The 17,752-nt window shown below is 35.9% G+C and overlaps 1 protein-coding gene across 1 annotated transcript in view; it reads right to left on the reverse strand.

Annotated features, from left to right (window-relative positions):
* Positions 1 to 17,752, reverse strand: part of LOC149078992 (cell adhesion molecule Dscam1-like) — a 143,877-nt gene that overhangs the window by 33,009 nt on the left and 93,116 nt on the right. The window contains exons 7-9 of the mRNA XM_089241238.1: positions 15,846 to 16,253; positions 847 to 1,008; positions 443 to 727 (exon numbers count right to left, since the gene is read on the reverse strand). Of these exons, the coding sequence (XP_089097364.1) occupies positions 443 to 727; positions 847 to 1,008; positions 15,846 to 16,253 (855 nt within the window). The remainder of the gene's footprint in view (positions 1 to 442; positions 728 to 846; positions 1,009 to 15,845; positions 16,254 to 17,752) is intronic.

The following is a 17,752-nucleotide window of genomic DNA, read 5'->3' on the forward strand; positions in this document are numbered from 1 at the left end:
TTTAATAATAACAAATAATCCTATACTTTATGGGGAAGTTTTGAACTGAATATTACGATATTTTGAATAACATTTTTGATCTTGAATGAACATAAATTTTCCTTTAATTTTTTTTTTCTTATGGGTTTTCTAAATCTCTTTCACAAGAAACGGATAAGAAATTAATTTTAGATACGTTCTACTCCCAAATACATTTGGTTTGATTTAAAAGATTTAAATCAAATCGAATCTAAAAATTTACTTCATAGAAGAGAATTCATGTCAACATCAATGTCGAAGAAAATGATAGAATTAAATAAAATATAACTAAATTATATATTGGATAATTTTGCATCTTTTTTTTTGTTTGTTTTACCCTTATCATTTCAGTTTCTTTTAAGTTTTATAATGGCCATTAATATCATAGAATTTGGTTTGGGACATTCGGTGATCCGTACCGTACCGTGAATTACCATTGCTGCTGAATGACTCTCGGATCCAGCTTCGTTGGAAGCCACGCAGGTGTAGTTTCCTCTCTGTTTTGGTTTGACGGCCTCGAAGAGCAGAGTCGATGAATAATCCGCCAGGTCATGGATGCGCAGGGTGTCTGATCCCGAAAGTTGCTTCCCGTCCCTGAGCCACTGGATCGACATCGGCGGATCACCTTGTATTACCGTACAAGAAATGCTCAACCTCTGACCCATGAGAACAGTGGCCGGCAAAGTAAATGGTTCAATAACTGGTCTTACTGAAAATAAAAATAAATAATTATGTCTAAGTGCTTGGCATCTTATATATATATGTAACAAAGGCATCTTTACAACAAATATATGAAATCCGAATCTTCGTTTTAATTCGCACTCATACCTCTGACTACTAAGTGGAATCCTCCAGTAGACGAGTCTCCTTCTTTGTTTCGGGCTGTACAAGTGTATTTACCTTCATCGGTCGGTCTTTCGACTTGTTTTACAAACAATGACCCATTAAGATACACCGTTTGCCTATGGTTATCAGGTAAACGAACTCCGTCTAATATGCAAAGAAAGTAATTTATTCGAATATAAAATATCAAGATAAAAATTTATTTCAAAACTTTATGATTGGTTTGCAGCAAGAGATGGAGGTTTTAGCTCCATTGTTCTTCCATTTAGACAAGACAGAGTCAGCCTCTCTTTCTTGCCTCATATGCTACGATGGCATTAGCTCTATATATTGAGAAACACAGAAACACTAACTGCTGGAGTTATCTTCGTCTAGCACTCAAAGAAAAAAATCTCTAACGAGAAAGTGGTCTTGTCTCAAAAGCGGAAAAACTGAGCTAATCATTTCTTGTTGCAAGCCCTTCAATTTACGCAACTTCCAGATCTAGGAAACAAATGTCATGATGAATTAATGTACCGTATTGCACAAGAAATCAGTGTAATTTTAATAACTTTCAATGCACTCAAATTATAACTTCAGTTTCCTAACGTTCCTACTAATATAAATAAGCACGCTGGTGTTATAATTAAGTCACTACGATTATATAAAGTCATTTTTATTCGGTTTCCGGTTGTATTATATCGAGGTCTGACTGCAATTAGTAAACGATTACATGAATATTTGAATGAAAAGTGTAATAACTGTAGATTGTTATAATAACAAATATTAATAACAAAACGCTTGTTATTTAAATAACAAGTGCTACTACTGAGAACCATGTTTCACACACATATAGTTAATAAGTATAAAATTTTTGATGTAATGTCGGCTCTTTTTGAGTAATTAGGTAAGACAGTAAATTATCCGTTGGTATTGAGCCATGCTTATGAGGAATAAAAAGATCAAATATCCCGTCAGAGATCAGTTTTAAGAAACTTCCATGTCATCGCGAAACATGTCTTATTTTCCTCAAGTGAAAAGAAAAATGCGTGTGGTGCAACGGTGAACATCATATGATAAAACAAAATATGTTTAAGAAACATTTTTATCACGCGATTATGAATAATATTCGTAATGGTTGATATGAAAGTTTCTCCCGGTTTAAACTGTAGCCGTTGAGTGAATGGGAAATGAGCCAAACAAAATTGAGAGTAACTTCATTTCCATAAACAAATAACCTTAGACATAAACAATGGAATCGACTAGGAAAATTATCGCATACAATAATCCTTTGTGATCTGGAAGTTTCTTCTTTAACACTACTTTTTAATCAAGCACAAAGGATACCATACATAATGAATTCATATTACGATATTCAGTAAAGTAAGTTGGCAAGCAGTAATAGCTTCAGCATGGTTTTGTCATTTCTCTCTTTTGCAGTCCCGTTTATCTCATCTCTCGGGGAGAGAAATATAAATTAGCCCGGCCAAATATTCAAAATTACGGGGCTTTGTTTTCGCGAGTCCTTTGTCAGCATTATTATTATCTCATAGCTAGGAAAAATGTGTATAGATATTTTTATTTGTTTATTTATTTGTTTTTGTTTGGCTTCTCATTATACGCTATCTCCGTTTCCGCGCTTCTGCGCTTCTCTGATGCGAGGGTGAATAATAAAAAAAAAAAAAAGGAAAACAAATAACAGGAGGCAGAGACGACGACGACGACGACGATCTTGCTCATTTCCTGAATACCAAGTGCAGCTTCCGAGCGAAAGACAAATTCCAGAAACAGAAATTTTCATTTCCTCTCCTTCCGAAATGCCCGATTTAGGGGACTTCCTCTTTACTACACAAAACCTACCCTTCCATCATGCGCCAGCGTACCATATATATATATATATATATGTATAAATCGCATCGCATCATAACCCGGGTACCTTCACGTTCCTCCCTCAATATTCTTCAATATCCGTACTCCATCTGTACCGACATACTTTTTTCCCGAAGAGGAGAGAGAGAGAGAGAATATTTTGTCCATTCCGAAATAAATCAGTTTTTCTCCTCGTATGTTCGCAAGTGAGATAAAATAATACGAGAGAAAAAAAAAACGCAATTGAACTGTGAGTTTATCTCTTGGTTATGTGCTCGTTTTTTCTCTCTCCTCCCCTCTCTTGTTCTATACATTATATATATTTTCCTCACATTTATTTTTCCTATTTGGAAATATCTTTATTACTTTTTTTTTCCTACAGCTGTTTCAAACAATATTTTTTTTCTCCCCAAGCTATTTTCATATGCTCTTCTATTTTCCTATTCTAATGCAGTCGTTGATGGTGCGACAGATTTTATAAGAAAAAGAACAAAGCGAGAAGATGATATATGCGTACTTTTGTTTTTTGTTCAGAAAAATATGTCCAATTTATTTTGAATTGTGGGAACATCAAACGTAGATATGTTTCTTTTATTTTGTGTGTTTTGGAATATAGGGTGGAATCGTTCATTTTGGAGGTGAAAATAACGGATATTTGTTTCGGTTAATCTAATTCGGGAATGAAAGTTTTATTAACGTGAGTGCATTTTTAAATGAAATTATTTCATTTCTGTGAAGAATTTCTTGTTGAAAAATATTGTTTTCACTCTCGTTTTTTTTATTCTCGTTGTTCATCATTCAAATGCATGCAATTATGGAGAACTATCAAATCACAATGTTCAATATTTATGCATTTAATGTTCAATATTTAAGCATTTAATGTTCAATATTTAAGCATTTAATGTTCAATATTTAAGCATTTAATGTTCAATATTTAAGCATTTAATGTTCAATATTTAAGCATTTAATGTTCAATATTTAAGCATTTAATGTTCAATATTTAAGCATTTAATGTTCAATATTTAAGCATTTAATGTTCAATATTTAAGCATTTAATGTTCAATATTTAAGCATTTAATGTTCAATATTTAAGCATTTAATGTTCAATATTTATGCATTTAATGATAAATGATTGTCATTGAGGAGAAAGCGGTACACATTGGTATCTATGCGATTAGTAAAGATATTATACTCAATTTTCAAGGTGAGTATTTTTGAAATAGATAAGCTACTATAGCCGCGTTCACATGTGTAACAAAACATCCCGGGAAGTTCCTGGTAACGGGGATTTTCACTACAAACCATTCACATGACGTTTAGTTTATGCCGGTAATCCCCCCCTTCTTTCCGGAAGTCATCACTGGTTACGTGGGTTGAACGGAAGTGCTTGATTCAAGATGGCTGACGAAGGAGGTTGCAGTAGTTTTCGTGGCGCTAAGGATTATGGGGGAGAATGTCGATGTCGACCACCTATCCACCCCAAGAAAGATGGGCTTTTTTTGATGAGCTTTTCTCCAACCTTTTTTCCCCTACCAGAAGGAAAAAGTTGCCATGCCGGTAATTATCACCAAAGCGACCCCCAATCTTGCATATGTGAACGGGGCTTATATGATGAAAATCTTTTAACTGTATATATACATAAGATATACAGGGTTTTCTGAAAGTCTTAATTTCACTTTTATTTCATGAACTGTTCATCCTGGAGTAATGGTTCCAATTCATAGTGTTCAAAATGAATTAAAGAATTACCATGTACCAGTTTTGATAGTGAAAATGCATTGTGCCAGGAAATTAGAAAAAACATTATTCCTATATGTACACCTGAACTAAAAAACACAATTGAGAAGTTATTGCTCAGTCTTTTCTGAGGTCAACAAAAACATTCCACATTCCACGTTCCTTAGGTCGGGATTACACTATAAAAGTTTTGTAAACGTGCTTTTATAAAACTTGAAAAATACAACCAATAAACAGATCGGTTGCGTTTGCTCGAATGTAATCAATCAGCTTATTGGTTGTATTTTTGAAGTTTTATAAAAGAACTTTTAGAAAACTTTTACAGTGTAATCCCGGCATTAGTGCAGAAGAGGTTTCCGATTTGTTACTTTTGATGACAAAGGGATTTGTTTTGATAACAAATGATTTTTTGGGAGGGGGGGGGGTTTGGATAATGCTTACGTCACCAACCACCTTTTATGAAAATATGAAATATTTTTAATGGCATCTTACTCGGTGCGCCAAAAATGAGAAAAACCTTTCGATAGTTTGTGGGTAATTGAAGTAACATCCCTCATATTGATAAGTGCCCTACAAAGCCACTTTAGTGATCTCTAAATGTTTGACGGATCCAAGTGATCTTAAGCCCGGGACGCTTAAGTGCTCTGGAACTGTGCCACGCATCACTTAAATAATCTGAGAATGTGCCGCGGGTAATTTAAGTGATGTAGAACCGCACTGGGGGCCACTTAAGTGCTCTAAAACTACGGCATATGTCACTCAAGGGATCTCTAAATGGGTCACGTATCGCTTAAGTGTTCTGGAACTGTGTCTCGGGTCATTTAAGTGACCTGAAAATATGCCAAGGGCCGCTTAAATGTTCTGGAATTGTACCACGGGACAGTTAAGTGATCTGTAAATGTGCCGTTTAGTTCATTTTTACAAAATTAGGTTTGAAGAATTTAGGTTAGGTTGGCAGGCCGCATCAAGTAACCCCCAGGGCCATATTTGGTCATGCGGGACAAGGAACTTATAATTATGAGTTTATAGCCTTCAAATAACATGGCAATTAACAGAAATTTATTATAATAACATATAAAGGTAAAATTTCTTCCGAAATTTCAATTTAAAAAAAAAATATTTTTTTTTACATTTAAGAAATAAATTTTTGATCGTGGAAAGGGGGCACGAGAGAACCCCCCCCCATGCCCCCCCCCTAAAAATTTGCTTACGTAATATTTGAACGACCCCTAGATAGAAATAGATGGGGAAAAAGAGCTCAACCTAAGGGACAGCGCTTCTCCCTATCATGACACACTGTATTTTATTTACAATAATGCACTGTATTTTCACTCTCAAAACAGGAACGGGTTGATTTTTGAATACATTTTGAGTATTGTTTTTTTTTTAAGTTGGAATCATTCCTCTACGATGAACAATTTATGACATGAAGGCTGAATTAGGAATATACAGGGTGATTATAAAAAAGCTATTCCGACATATGGGCCCTAACTATCATACCATTCACAGAAACTGAATGAAATTTTGGCATAAGGTATTTTGATGTACGCGCTCAAGAATGATATGGATAACAACAGTGTCACTCTAACAGTTACGGTTACAGTGAGAAAATTTCGAAAATATCAAATGGCAACACCAAGTTTTTTGTATTGGAATGTGATCTCCATTGTGAAAAACCCTAAATAGCGTTCGAACGGCAACTGTAGCATGAAAATCACCGGCGGTAGATAGGCTAAAAGTGAGGACAACCAATAAGGACAGAGAAGCAGCATAAAATAAAGCATTTTATTGTGTTTCACAAATTTTCCACATGACCTTGTGGAGGACTAATCAGGCTGGGATCTCAGCCGAAGAAACGGTGTGACGAATGAAACGAACATTAATGCTCTGGTGCACTGCAAAGTCCTTTTTACTTTTTCCTTGCCTAGCTCCGGGGATTTTCGTGCTGCAGGTGCCATTCCAACGCTATTTAGTGTTTTTCAGTATGGAGATCGCATTCCAATACAAAAAACTTGGTGTTGCCATTTGATATTTTCGAAATTTTCTCACTGTAACCGTAACTGTTAGAGTGACATTGTTGCTATCCATATCATTCTTGAGCGCATACATCAAAATTTCATTCAGTTTCTGTGAATGGTATGATAGTTAGGGACCCATATGTCGGAATAGTTTTTTTATAATCACCCTGTATATATACATAATACTGTCCTTAGAAAGGTATAGTACTGGTAGAAAGAATAACATATTTAAAATAAACAATCTTTAGATTTTTTTTTTTCAATCCAAAGTACATTTCTAACCACCGATTCATAAGATACACGGTGTATAATGGTATGACTTTACACGCCATGTGTATATGTTACACCTAATATTTTGTTTATTCCATGGTTCATAAACAGAGGTTATTTTATAGATTGAATGTTACACATTCTATTCGATATTAACTTATTTATCCATGTCAATATGCATTCGTATAAAAATTTAATTATTTAGGTCACTTTGGATTACAAAATTTTGTAAATTAAATGCTAATGTCAGAATCTCAAACTTATAGGCATTCGTAGTAATCAAAATGACTGTAGTTTAATGAAGATTTATGGTGCAATTTAATTATAGTACTTGTTAATTGAAGATTTACATCGAAGCAAATATGTAAATTCTGCTAATTCTTAGAATGAATGTAATTTTTTTTTATTACTGAATTTCCATACGGGAAATTGAAACCGATATCTATAAGTTATATTTATCAGAGGAACTTCACTTGGAATAGTTAAATAAATTTAAAATAGAATGAAGTCCGTGTAATATAATATCGCCATCGCATGATACCGATATCGCATCTATTTTAACAGGAATTTGGTGGATATTAACAGAATAAAAATTGTAATGAAACTCCTACATGCGCCGTAAATTTCTCAATTTCCACAACAGAAATCAATGATACTGCATTCAGTTCTAAATAAATCTATTTTTTGTTTGAAACTCAAATAAAAACTGTATATAAATGATGAAATAAATATCATTTCATCATCTTAAAAATGATGATTTAAGAAATGCGTTTTGTATCAACGATATTGCTTTTCTGTTTTTTTTCCCCTGCTTTCCATCTCCGATTCCCCTTTTAGAATTATTTTCCTTTTTCTTATTTTCAGACCGAATGTGGAATCTTTTATATCCCCTATATACCACAATATATACTTATCACCGAAATGGAAAACTGAAATGTATATTCAAGATTATTCCGGTGAATTTTAAAGGAAAAGAAAGCAAAGGTCAATTTCTTTCGAGATATCATATTTATTTTGGTGGGTATGAGGGAAAGAAATGTATATAAATATAAATTTTTGATCAATACGGATTTCGTAAAAAAATACCTATTCATCGCATCATCTGATCGTATTATACTGTATAAATTTGTAACTACTGTAACTTATTTCTTGGCCTATCCGCAGCGCTGCTAGCGTTTTTAAAAAAAAAACGTAATGTCGGAGGATTGGAGGGTGCTTTCAGGTTTTTTTACGCAACTTTGAAGCACGCGTTGCTTGCACACACACACACACAATCACTATAATATACCTCGTATATTGATTATATTGCGTATTTATGCATGTATATATACGCAATGGTATATACATACATATATACATGCATATATATATACCGGTTCCCACTGGACTGATACTACAATGATACTGTATCACAACACGGATTGGTAAAAACTCATCCTTGTTTCTGTTGCGGTTGTATCGCTTACCATATCGATGCAGCGTGAACCCGGTTTTACATTTCGACTCCCGTGCGGCGGATAGGCCGATAAATACGATATTCGAAGATCGGATCATACAGGTTGTCTTTTGCACTATAAACCAAAATTAAAAAGATGATAGCACACGTCATGGGAAATAATTTTTGAAATTTCAACCAAGCATCCCAACCTACTTATTCGGAGATAGGTGCGTCACCCTACTTCAGAAGCCAGAAAAATATGGCACCTTCTTCACACAATGAGGAGAGACAAGGAAATTTCATAGAGATGTGATTTCACAGTGTGAGAGGGATGAAACGTTTCTTCCTGCAGTCATGGGTAATTCCTTCTGACGACCCAGGTCCGAACCCCAGTGGTGGTCGTCCAAAGTTGGTTTTCTGCGGTTTTCCAACCAATAGGCGCGAATGCGCTAGCCGGCCTCCCAGTTGAAAAGGTCTCTCTGCAGAGAGCAGGCAGACCTACGACACGAACTGAGATAACATGAAAATTCAGCATTTCTATCTTAACTTCAGAAAATTGAAGACAATTGGTAGCACTAACACGAAACAAGCACTACTCGACAGTATAAATGCGTTAGGGCCACGCATTCCGCCATGTTCCGATTCGTTAGAAATTCCGTAAAGCAATGTGTACGAGGTGCATGTGCGGTTAAGTAGTAGTAGTAGTAGTCGTCATAAGCAATTGCCGCTGTGCGGTCGTGTGGTCATCGTGACGATCCAGATTCGAAACTCATTGACCCACAGCGGTGATCGGCTGAAGTTGGTTTTCTGTGGATTTCCAAGTAGGCTTAAATGCGAGCCAGTTTATCATTTAAAAAATGTCTCTCAGCAGTGAGTAAACAGATCAACACCATGGTATTGGCATAAAATGAATATTCAAGAATTTCCATTTCTATTTCCAAATATAAAAGGCAGAATAAAACACCAGCAATAAAACAAGACAAGCACGATTCTGACAACATAAATATGTTAGGACCACACATACACTCAGAACACAAATTCCGGTATTTAACAATTGGAAAGAAATTCCGTAGAGGAATGTATACAATGTGCATGCACGGTAAAGTAATATATAGTCATAGGTTCCATTTCCTTTTGTTTTCGATGTACTGGTTCTCAAACTTTTCCCACCAACGACTATCTTAACCTTGTAATCGTTTCTGCGTGGCTTCCCAGAATGATAGGGAAATGAGTCATTAAGCACTGAAAAGGCGTACATCCATACAGTAACTCTGCATGACGCCCTTAAGAGCTGCAGCGCACACTTTGAGAATCGAACGAAATCATGTGTTTGTGGAAATTATTTTTTCCCTTTCACACTCAGTGTTACTTTAAGACCGTCCAATCGCTCTCACCGTAAGCTAAATTAGAATGTCATTTGCAGCCCTGGGAATTATGCAATTTTTTTGTCTTGATGAGCACTATCGATCTCCTCTTATTTTGGGGATATAGTTCTAGGTGAACCTGTTTATCAGTCATTCAACAACAAGCTTTTCAGTCCGTAGGCCAGGTATGAGGTAATTCTGCCTCACTGACAACTTGTACACAGGCGGGACGTGACACGTTCTGTCAAACGAAAGAGAATGATAGACGAGCGATGAAAAAAAAAGTCGTGTCTTAAAAACCCAAATTTGTGAAGTTTCTGAGTGACCTACGGGCAAACTAAGTACATATTTGGAAAGAAAAGAAATATTTAAAGTGACTATTTTCTTCGAAAAATATCTGGATTTAGTGGCGAGCTGCAAGCGTTGAAAGATTGTCAAATTTCAAAATCGAATTGTCGCTAATATTTTTGATCCTCAATTTCACAAACACCCTTGTAGCTACAATCGTGAAATTTACCAAAAATTTGTCCACTGTATCAGCTTTTGAAAGAGCCTACCATATTGGTGTTCTGGTTCAAGAGAAATTTAGTCTTTTAAGTTCGCAATATATTACTGAAATATACGTTCATCGAAGCAATTTTAGCAAGTTATGGAGACAATTCGAATTTTTACTTCACCAATCCCTCAATGTTTGAAGCTCGCCATTAAATACCGATATCCTGTGGATAGAGATAATGTAACCTTATAGGATTTTTTTCTGCAAAATGAAATAAAATGAAATTGTCACCAAAATCTGTAATTCCGCAAATTCTGAATTTTCATCGAATATCTACTTCTACGAATACAGATTTGCGTGATGTATTGCAAACAGAAGACTAAATTCTGCTGAACTAGATCACCAATACGATCTATTGTAGACTCTATTCGAAAACTGATGCAGTGGACAAGTTTTTGGTAAATTTCAACAATCAAGGGTAATTGCGGAATTAGCGATTGAAAATTTTGGCGACAATTCGATTTTGAAATTTGTCAATCTTTCAGCGCGTTAGCTCTCTACTAAATCCAGATATTTCAATGAAATTGATATCGCATTAAATTAATGTTTTCTGCTATTTTCAAATATGTGATTAGTTTTTGCGTGGATGTTTCAAAAACCTCACAAATTTGGTTTTTTTAGAGATGACGCATTATTTCTCCAGAATCGATTGTCCACCATAACTCGAAAACGGTTCTAGATAAAACAGGGTTGGTTGGTATTTCGAGTTCCACTTGGACCCCTCTATCACCCCCTTTTATTTGGCAGAACATGTTACGTTCATGCTGTATATAGTTCACCTGCATTTTACGGAACATTCCCGTTATTTTTGTCATTAAAACTTTTTCATGAAATGTCCAGTTTTTTCTTTTAGTTTCCATGTTGCTTTCTTGAAGTTTTGAAATCAAGATTTGAGATTATTCTCATGATAATCTATCAAAAGTATAAATTGAATACTTTTGAGAACATTTTCGGTTGTAATTGACAACTTTACTTTCCTTTTACAATGTTTTATCCATTATTGGTAGCTTCACTTGCTTTGACAATTGTTTGTGCTGTTGCTTTACGTGCCATTAACAATTTTTTGGTTCTAAGTTTACTTCCCTTTTTAACGACTTTTTTGGCTGTAATTGGCAAGTTTACATGTTTTTGACTTTTCGCGATAAACTGTGATATTCAGTATGGATCCCAATTTTTCACATTTTCATGAAGAAAATGTCATCGGCCTACTATTATATCTACTATTATATTATGTGTAGTGGTGCTTTTCTACCGGAACAACTTTCGCGTATTTTGCCTGCGGGCTGGAGGTTGTACACCCGTGCTGTATATAAATATTCATTTTCGCATGCCCTACTAGGCTGGGAGAAAGAAAGTTTGTGTACACAAATGCGTATTCAGACAAAATAAATTACTGCATACTGTATTTTTCTCTTACTGTATGAATTTTAGTAGTTTTCAACAAATTCAAATCTAAAAGTTTACGTGCTAAACTTGATAGTTTGACTCAGGATCGTATTAACTGATAAAAACAGCTTAAATATTTAAATAAAATCATTCCCCGTTTCACGGTTTGATAAATCCTTATTAGCAAATACATCTTCTGAACAATCAAATGAATGCGACGAGTTCTTTGTTAAGTCTCGTTGCTAGGAAGTTCATTGCAATGCCTGGGAATTCTAAAGCATTATACTCCTCCATTCTTTACCTCCATCGCTATCATGGCAATAAAATACGTCAAGTTCTGTCCCTCCGATGGGAATTATCGTGCCATTCCTTGGGTTTTGTTACACCTAAATAATTCATGATCCTTCTCTCTAGTTCTCAAACAACCTTGTGAATCGCTTGTATCAGGGAATCCTAAAGCATTGTGAGTCCCATACATTAACAATCTACTGGTCAATGAACTTATGGTTCCTTTCGTTCGGAACCTTGCGACACGACTGATTTTATTGAAATTTCGTCGAGGGTATAATGACATTTTTGAATTTTTTATTTAATGAAAATGATATCGAATCAATGTTATATGATATAATACAGTATCTCAAAAACTGTTTTTTTTCCCGAATATATAAGTAACATGATTTTGTCTGAGGGTTTCATGGCCGGCATTCAATGACTTGCAAGCGGTATCCAAATTATTAGGCCATGGTCTGAGGCATTTCCTTCTTAACGTCTCACCCTCATCAGTGGCAGGCATCTTCGGAGGTAAAACTGATATTTATGTCACTACTGCAAGCGTGAGTCATACGGCCTCGCATGAAAAACAACAATATTAAAGAAGAAAATCAGGAACCTCGAGCAAAAGTATATATACCATACATCCGGGAAGTCACCAATCGAATCGGAAGAGTTTTGGAAAAGTTCAACATCAAGACCATTTTTAAATCCATCAGAAACTTAGCATAATCGCTACACTCGGCAAAAGATCCGAAAGACGAGCTTTGCATGACAGGTTTCCACGGTCGTGTGGAAAAGTATACATAGGAACAACAAAAAGAAGTTCTGCTACAAGAATAAAGGGACACCAGAGTAGAGAGCTGCCACCTGGGAAATAACGAAAGTTCGGCCATTACAGAACATATGTGGGTAACAGGTCACAAAATTAAATGTGAAAAAACAAAGGTAATATCGTCCGAGGGTCACTACCATGCTAGTCTTCATGAAGAAGTCATTGAAATATTCAAGCACTACAGCATAAATCTAAAGGAAGAGACGATGAAGGTCCATCCCACTTAGGTCCCGTTACTTCAGCTGCGCAGAGAGTCGAGATGTGCACCCGACGAGAGCCAATCAGAGCACGACACATCCGCACAAGCCAGACAATACGGATCTTCTGCTGCCGATAAAGCCGATGACACGCTTGACGCGGAGGCCTACATCCGTTTAACCTTAGGAGATTAATTGTGGTAGGCCTAAGCTATAGTCGGTTTCAGATAAAGATAACCTTAGAAGATGCCTGCCACAAATGGAAGCGAAACGTTTGGGAGAAAATGATTTTGACCATGGTCTAATAGCCCGGAAACCACTTGAAAGCCATTATACACTTTTATTTTACTCATTTCTATTCTCTGGCTGTTGGAATGATATGTATGATAAATATGATGAAATGAGACTGTTCGAATTCTTATTATTGTGAAGGAAAAAAAAACTTCGTTTTCAATTCACAAAATAAATTGCAATTTCAATTCAGTAAATATTTATTATCACTATTCCAATATTAAGAATCGGGAATGATATACGATATCGGTGTTTTTTTAATCATGAAAATAGTAGGCATTAAGCACGATCTAGTTCCTCTACTTTTGCATATTTACTTGGACCTGAATTTCTATTCATAGCTTATAATGCAATAAAATATTTTGCTTAAATATTTCTTATGTAGTCTCTTTAAAATGCTGATAACAAAATTAAATCTGTTTATTGTTTTGAATTACTTATATATTTATTTGTTTATTCATATATATATATATATTGTTGATACGCTGAGTAATCGAATTACCAACTAGTTCAGGGACCAGTAATTGGATAGCAGTGGGCTGAATCTGGCCCTCGAGAACTTAATATGCATTTTATGGCCTGTTATGTAATCGAACTTTTTTAATTGAATTTTCAAGCGTGTTATACCACAGGTCTGCGATGAAAAAAAAAGAGTTTCACAAAAATAAGTGTTTCTTATAATTTCAGGGTGCTAATTACTAGAAAAATAATTTAAAAAATCCATCACGTGTAGTTTTTGAGATAAAGTGAAAATTGTGTTCAATGGTAATACATAAGCAACATATAAATAACATTGAGACTGTGCGTTTCAAACAAATATAGTAAATCATTACCAACAATAATTCAGTAATTTATAGGATGATATGGGAAATGATTCCGAATTTGTCATTGGGTTTTGTCATATTGGCACTACTTTTTTTGAGAAAAATAGCTATAGCTATTGTTGGATGCTTAAGCGGGAAATTTAAGACGCAAAAAAATGAAAACGCAGTAGAAGTAGCATTAAAGAGAAGAAAAAAAATGATCCGCAGCCAACAACAGTGAACACCGGTCGTCTGTTCAACACTGGAAACTAATAGAAATCTTGAAACTGTTTTATATTTTCATTACCTACGGTAATAAAGGTGCACTGTTTCTTCGCTTTTCTTTCTTTACCATTATAAATAAAGGCCGTTTTAATAAAAAGCTAACCTCGGTTAGCCAGATCATTGTACGTAATGGAGAAAAACTGATGTTATTGAGCCATTAAGCAAATGTGTGAGTTAATGACCAGTGACCAATGAAGTGATTAAACAAGTGAGCAATGAAATGATTAAACAAGTGAGCAAATGGATGACCAAGTGAGAAATGAATGGCCAATTGAGCATGTCAACGAGTGAATGAGCAAGTAAGTGACCAAGTGAGTGAATACGTGTTAGAGTGAGCAAAAGTGTGTTCAAGTGAGTAAATTAGTGAGCGAGTGACTCACTCATTTGTTCATTCACTCATTTATTCACCCAGTCACCGACTTGCTCATTCACTCACTCGTTTTCTCACTTGGTCTCTGCCTTGGTCAGGTGCTCACCCACTTGGACCGAATTGTTTGCGGATGAATTTTCCGTAAATTGCTTCAGTGTAAAAACTGGTGTTTGTGTCATTTTCCTTCCGCCGGTTGCACATCGTTTGCAGGCCGAAGGGAAATCGTGCATGTTTGTGCGAAAAGATTGAACATGCATTCTTGTCAAGCTTGCTGTTACGTGTGTAGGCACTTCTATAGATTGTGACTACGGATGTAATATTATTAAAGACGTTAATATACGGTCAGGACCCGTTATAACACACTCCGATTTAACACAAATTTCTTAATTCAATGATTTTTTTAAAATTTTTTGTATTTCCATTTATGATAACCTCAAACCCCGATACAAGACCTCTCTGGATTAAACAAATAAAAATTTGTGTTTTGTCCAATTCTTCAAATCGGGGTTAGATTGTAAATGCAGCTGGTTAGTTCTTTGTTGCACTTTAGCGTGCTACCTCTTGCCCAGATGGCCACGATCAGGAACGGAATCTCATCACACGAAATATGGCGAATTTTGTAGAACGGATTATAACAAAAAAAAAAACGCAATTTCCTACGCATAAATTCATATGCATAATTCAGCTACTTTCAGTAGAAAATATCACCATGTATGTGTAGTCTGCTACGGTGTGTAATCCTTACCTGAAAGTTTCATTCATCGATAATGAAATCTTGAGGAATTTCAAGGGGTTGTTTGCCGTAGTTTTTTTAGACAAAATGTCGAGCTTTTTCTACTCACATCTTTACGCCATTTATAAATCTTTAAAAAAAAATCGGATTTTTTTTCCGCGCCAAGAAATTCCAATTTATGTGGTTTTTTAACCCTTTAAGCGGCAATGACGAGATATTTCGTCTTCATAAAAGCCACTTATTTTAGCATCGCCAAGCCCAGGGTATTTTTTTAAATTTATTTCTCAATGAAAAAGTTTTCCTCCATACCCTTAGTTTTCATCTGCATAAATTCGGGAGAAAACCTACTTAATTATAAAATATATGTCAGTTTCAAGGGGGCATTTATTGATTTCTAATTATCACTTATATAAAGGGTAATCCGTGGATTATAAGCAAGAAAATGAGTAAATATCTTCTCTTCTCATAGTGATTAAATAGCATCGTTCATGATCGAGTAAATTCATTTGTACACTAAAACGCATAGTTTTAATAACCGAGAATTATAATAGTGTTGCAGGTGTAAATAGCGAAATGTACGTACCTCTTTCCCATGAGATCTTGTGTATGGGATAACCACCTGCAGGACACCGTATACTTATGTTATCGCCGGCAACAACAGTCCGGTTCCTCATATTTCTAACGATGGGTTTACCAGGCACCCTCAGCCAACCCGCGTGACTCCTGGTTCCGGCGTCGTTGGTCGCCGTGCAGGCAAACTCACCGGCGTGATCAGTCCTCGCACGAGTGATGTTAACGTAGCTGATTACGGTGTTCTCCATCGTGACGTAATCACCGGAACGGAAGCTCTGATCCTCGGGAACGGGCATTCCGTCCAATGCCCACGTTACCTGCGGTAATGGATTCCCAGAAGCGACACATTTCATCGACACCGCTGAGCCGACTTCGACGGTGGCATTTCCAAATGTCTCCAGAAATTCCGGGGGGTTATCTGAAAAGTGAATGCATTTCATCTTGTAGTTCGATAACTGATACATTTAAAAAATGTATTTTAATGCAATATTATTGGAAAGTATTTTTCTATTCGGATGATTAACCTCCTCGGTAAACGATCATTAACTTAAGAGTTAATGCCTCTTAGATAGTATTGAATTCGTTTTTTTTTTTGTGTGGTTGCCGAGAAATTCCATTGTTGTTTCTTACAAAGTCCATAACACCCTTTTAGTTTTTAATACAGTTTGCTCCTCTATAAAGTGACACAGTGATAAAGAGGGATGTTCTTCTTTGTAGTTATTATCCCCAGGTGGCGGTCGCAAGATTGAAAGCGACGCCATCAACGACACAATAAACGCTGGAACGTGTCGCTGTTTAGGAACGTAGGGTAAAAGTGTGTGTGTATGTGTCCTTACCTTCTTTATTGCGAGAAAACCCGTGACATTAACTTTTTCTCGTATCACTCAAATACCACCAACTCCCAGGGATTACAATCAAGTTTTGGGTCACGATGAAACTGATAATCCCGTTCTACGTTTTATGGCTGTTACGCTCGTAGAGAAACGCCAAATGGTTATTGTGCCTGCTCTGGCGATTTTCGGGGTACTTCTTATTAGGACGTACAAGATGGAAGTCGTGGTTGTAAATCCTCGCAGTTAGTATTAGATATAAAAGGCAATTTATTAGTATGTTGGTTCTTGCACTACTTTTACCGTTATCTTCATAAATCGGCTCTATATTTCGTTACCTCCCAATTGTGCATAGAGACTCACTTGAAGTTAAATCACAATAGCATACGTGGATATATATTGAGTTGAAACTTTAAATTGATTGAACGCAGATTATCAAGTACTTAAAGGCATTTGAGGAGGAATATAAAGATTTCCGAGTTACAGCTCCCCTTAATGGGTTATGATAACCTGAATGATCCAAATGATCTCAGTTTCCATGATATATTGGGCTGAGAAAAAGCCGTCTATCTTTACCGTCCCACCTGGGGGCAATTTACTGAAGTTAAGGTATGCTACTAATGCCTCTACTTCAGCGCCTCATGACACAGTGCGTGAAATAAGGAAGAGCAGGGTCGTGTAGCATGCTTCCGCGGTTTGCAAGAGGGCCTGGGTTCTCGTCCCGATAGGGACCAGATAACTTTATCCCCGACTTCACCTCGGCATAAAATTCTTAAAATATCTGTTTCCTTGAAATTAACTCATTCCATCACCATGATGATACGGAAATTCTGGAATTTTATTTGATTATTCCATGGTGAATTTTTCAATGCCTAATGCTTCGTTTATGTTATGTTCGGGGCAATGAAAGTTATTAAATGTCAGACAAATGCATGAATAAAATCAATATATATCTTCCTTACCCGAAAAAGAGGAAATAAAAACTAGTATCAATTCTATCGCCATGATATATGGTGCCACAAGTCTTCGCAATATCGTTCCGTCATGAAAGGCACCAGTGTTATTCTCGTGGTTTACATGCGTGTAT

This window comes from Pholcus phalangioides, unplaced genomic scaffold (genome assembly GCF_987345545.1).
Source record: "Pholcus phalangioides strain wild (caught in Gottingen) unplaced genomic scaffold, Ppha-v1.0 ptg000013l_1, whole genome shotgun sequence".
In the NCBI taxonomy this organism is placed as follows: Eukaryota; Metazoa; Arthropoda; class Arachnida; order Araneae; family Pholcidae; genus Pholcus; species Pholcus phalangioides.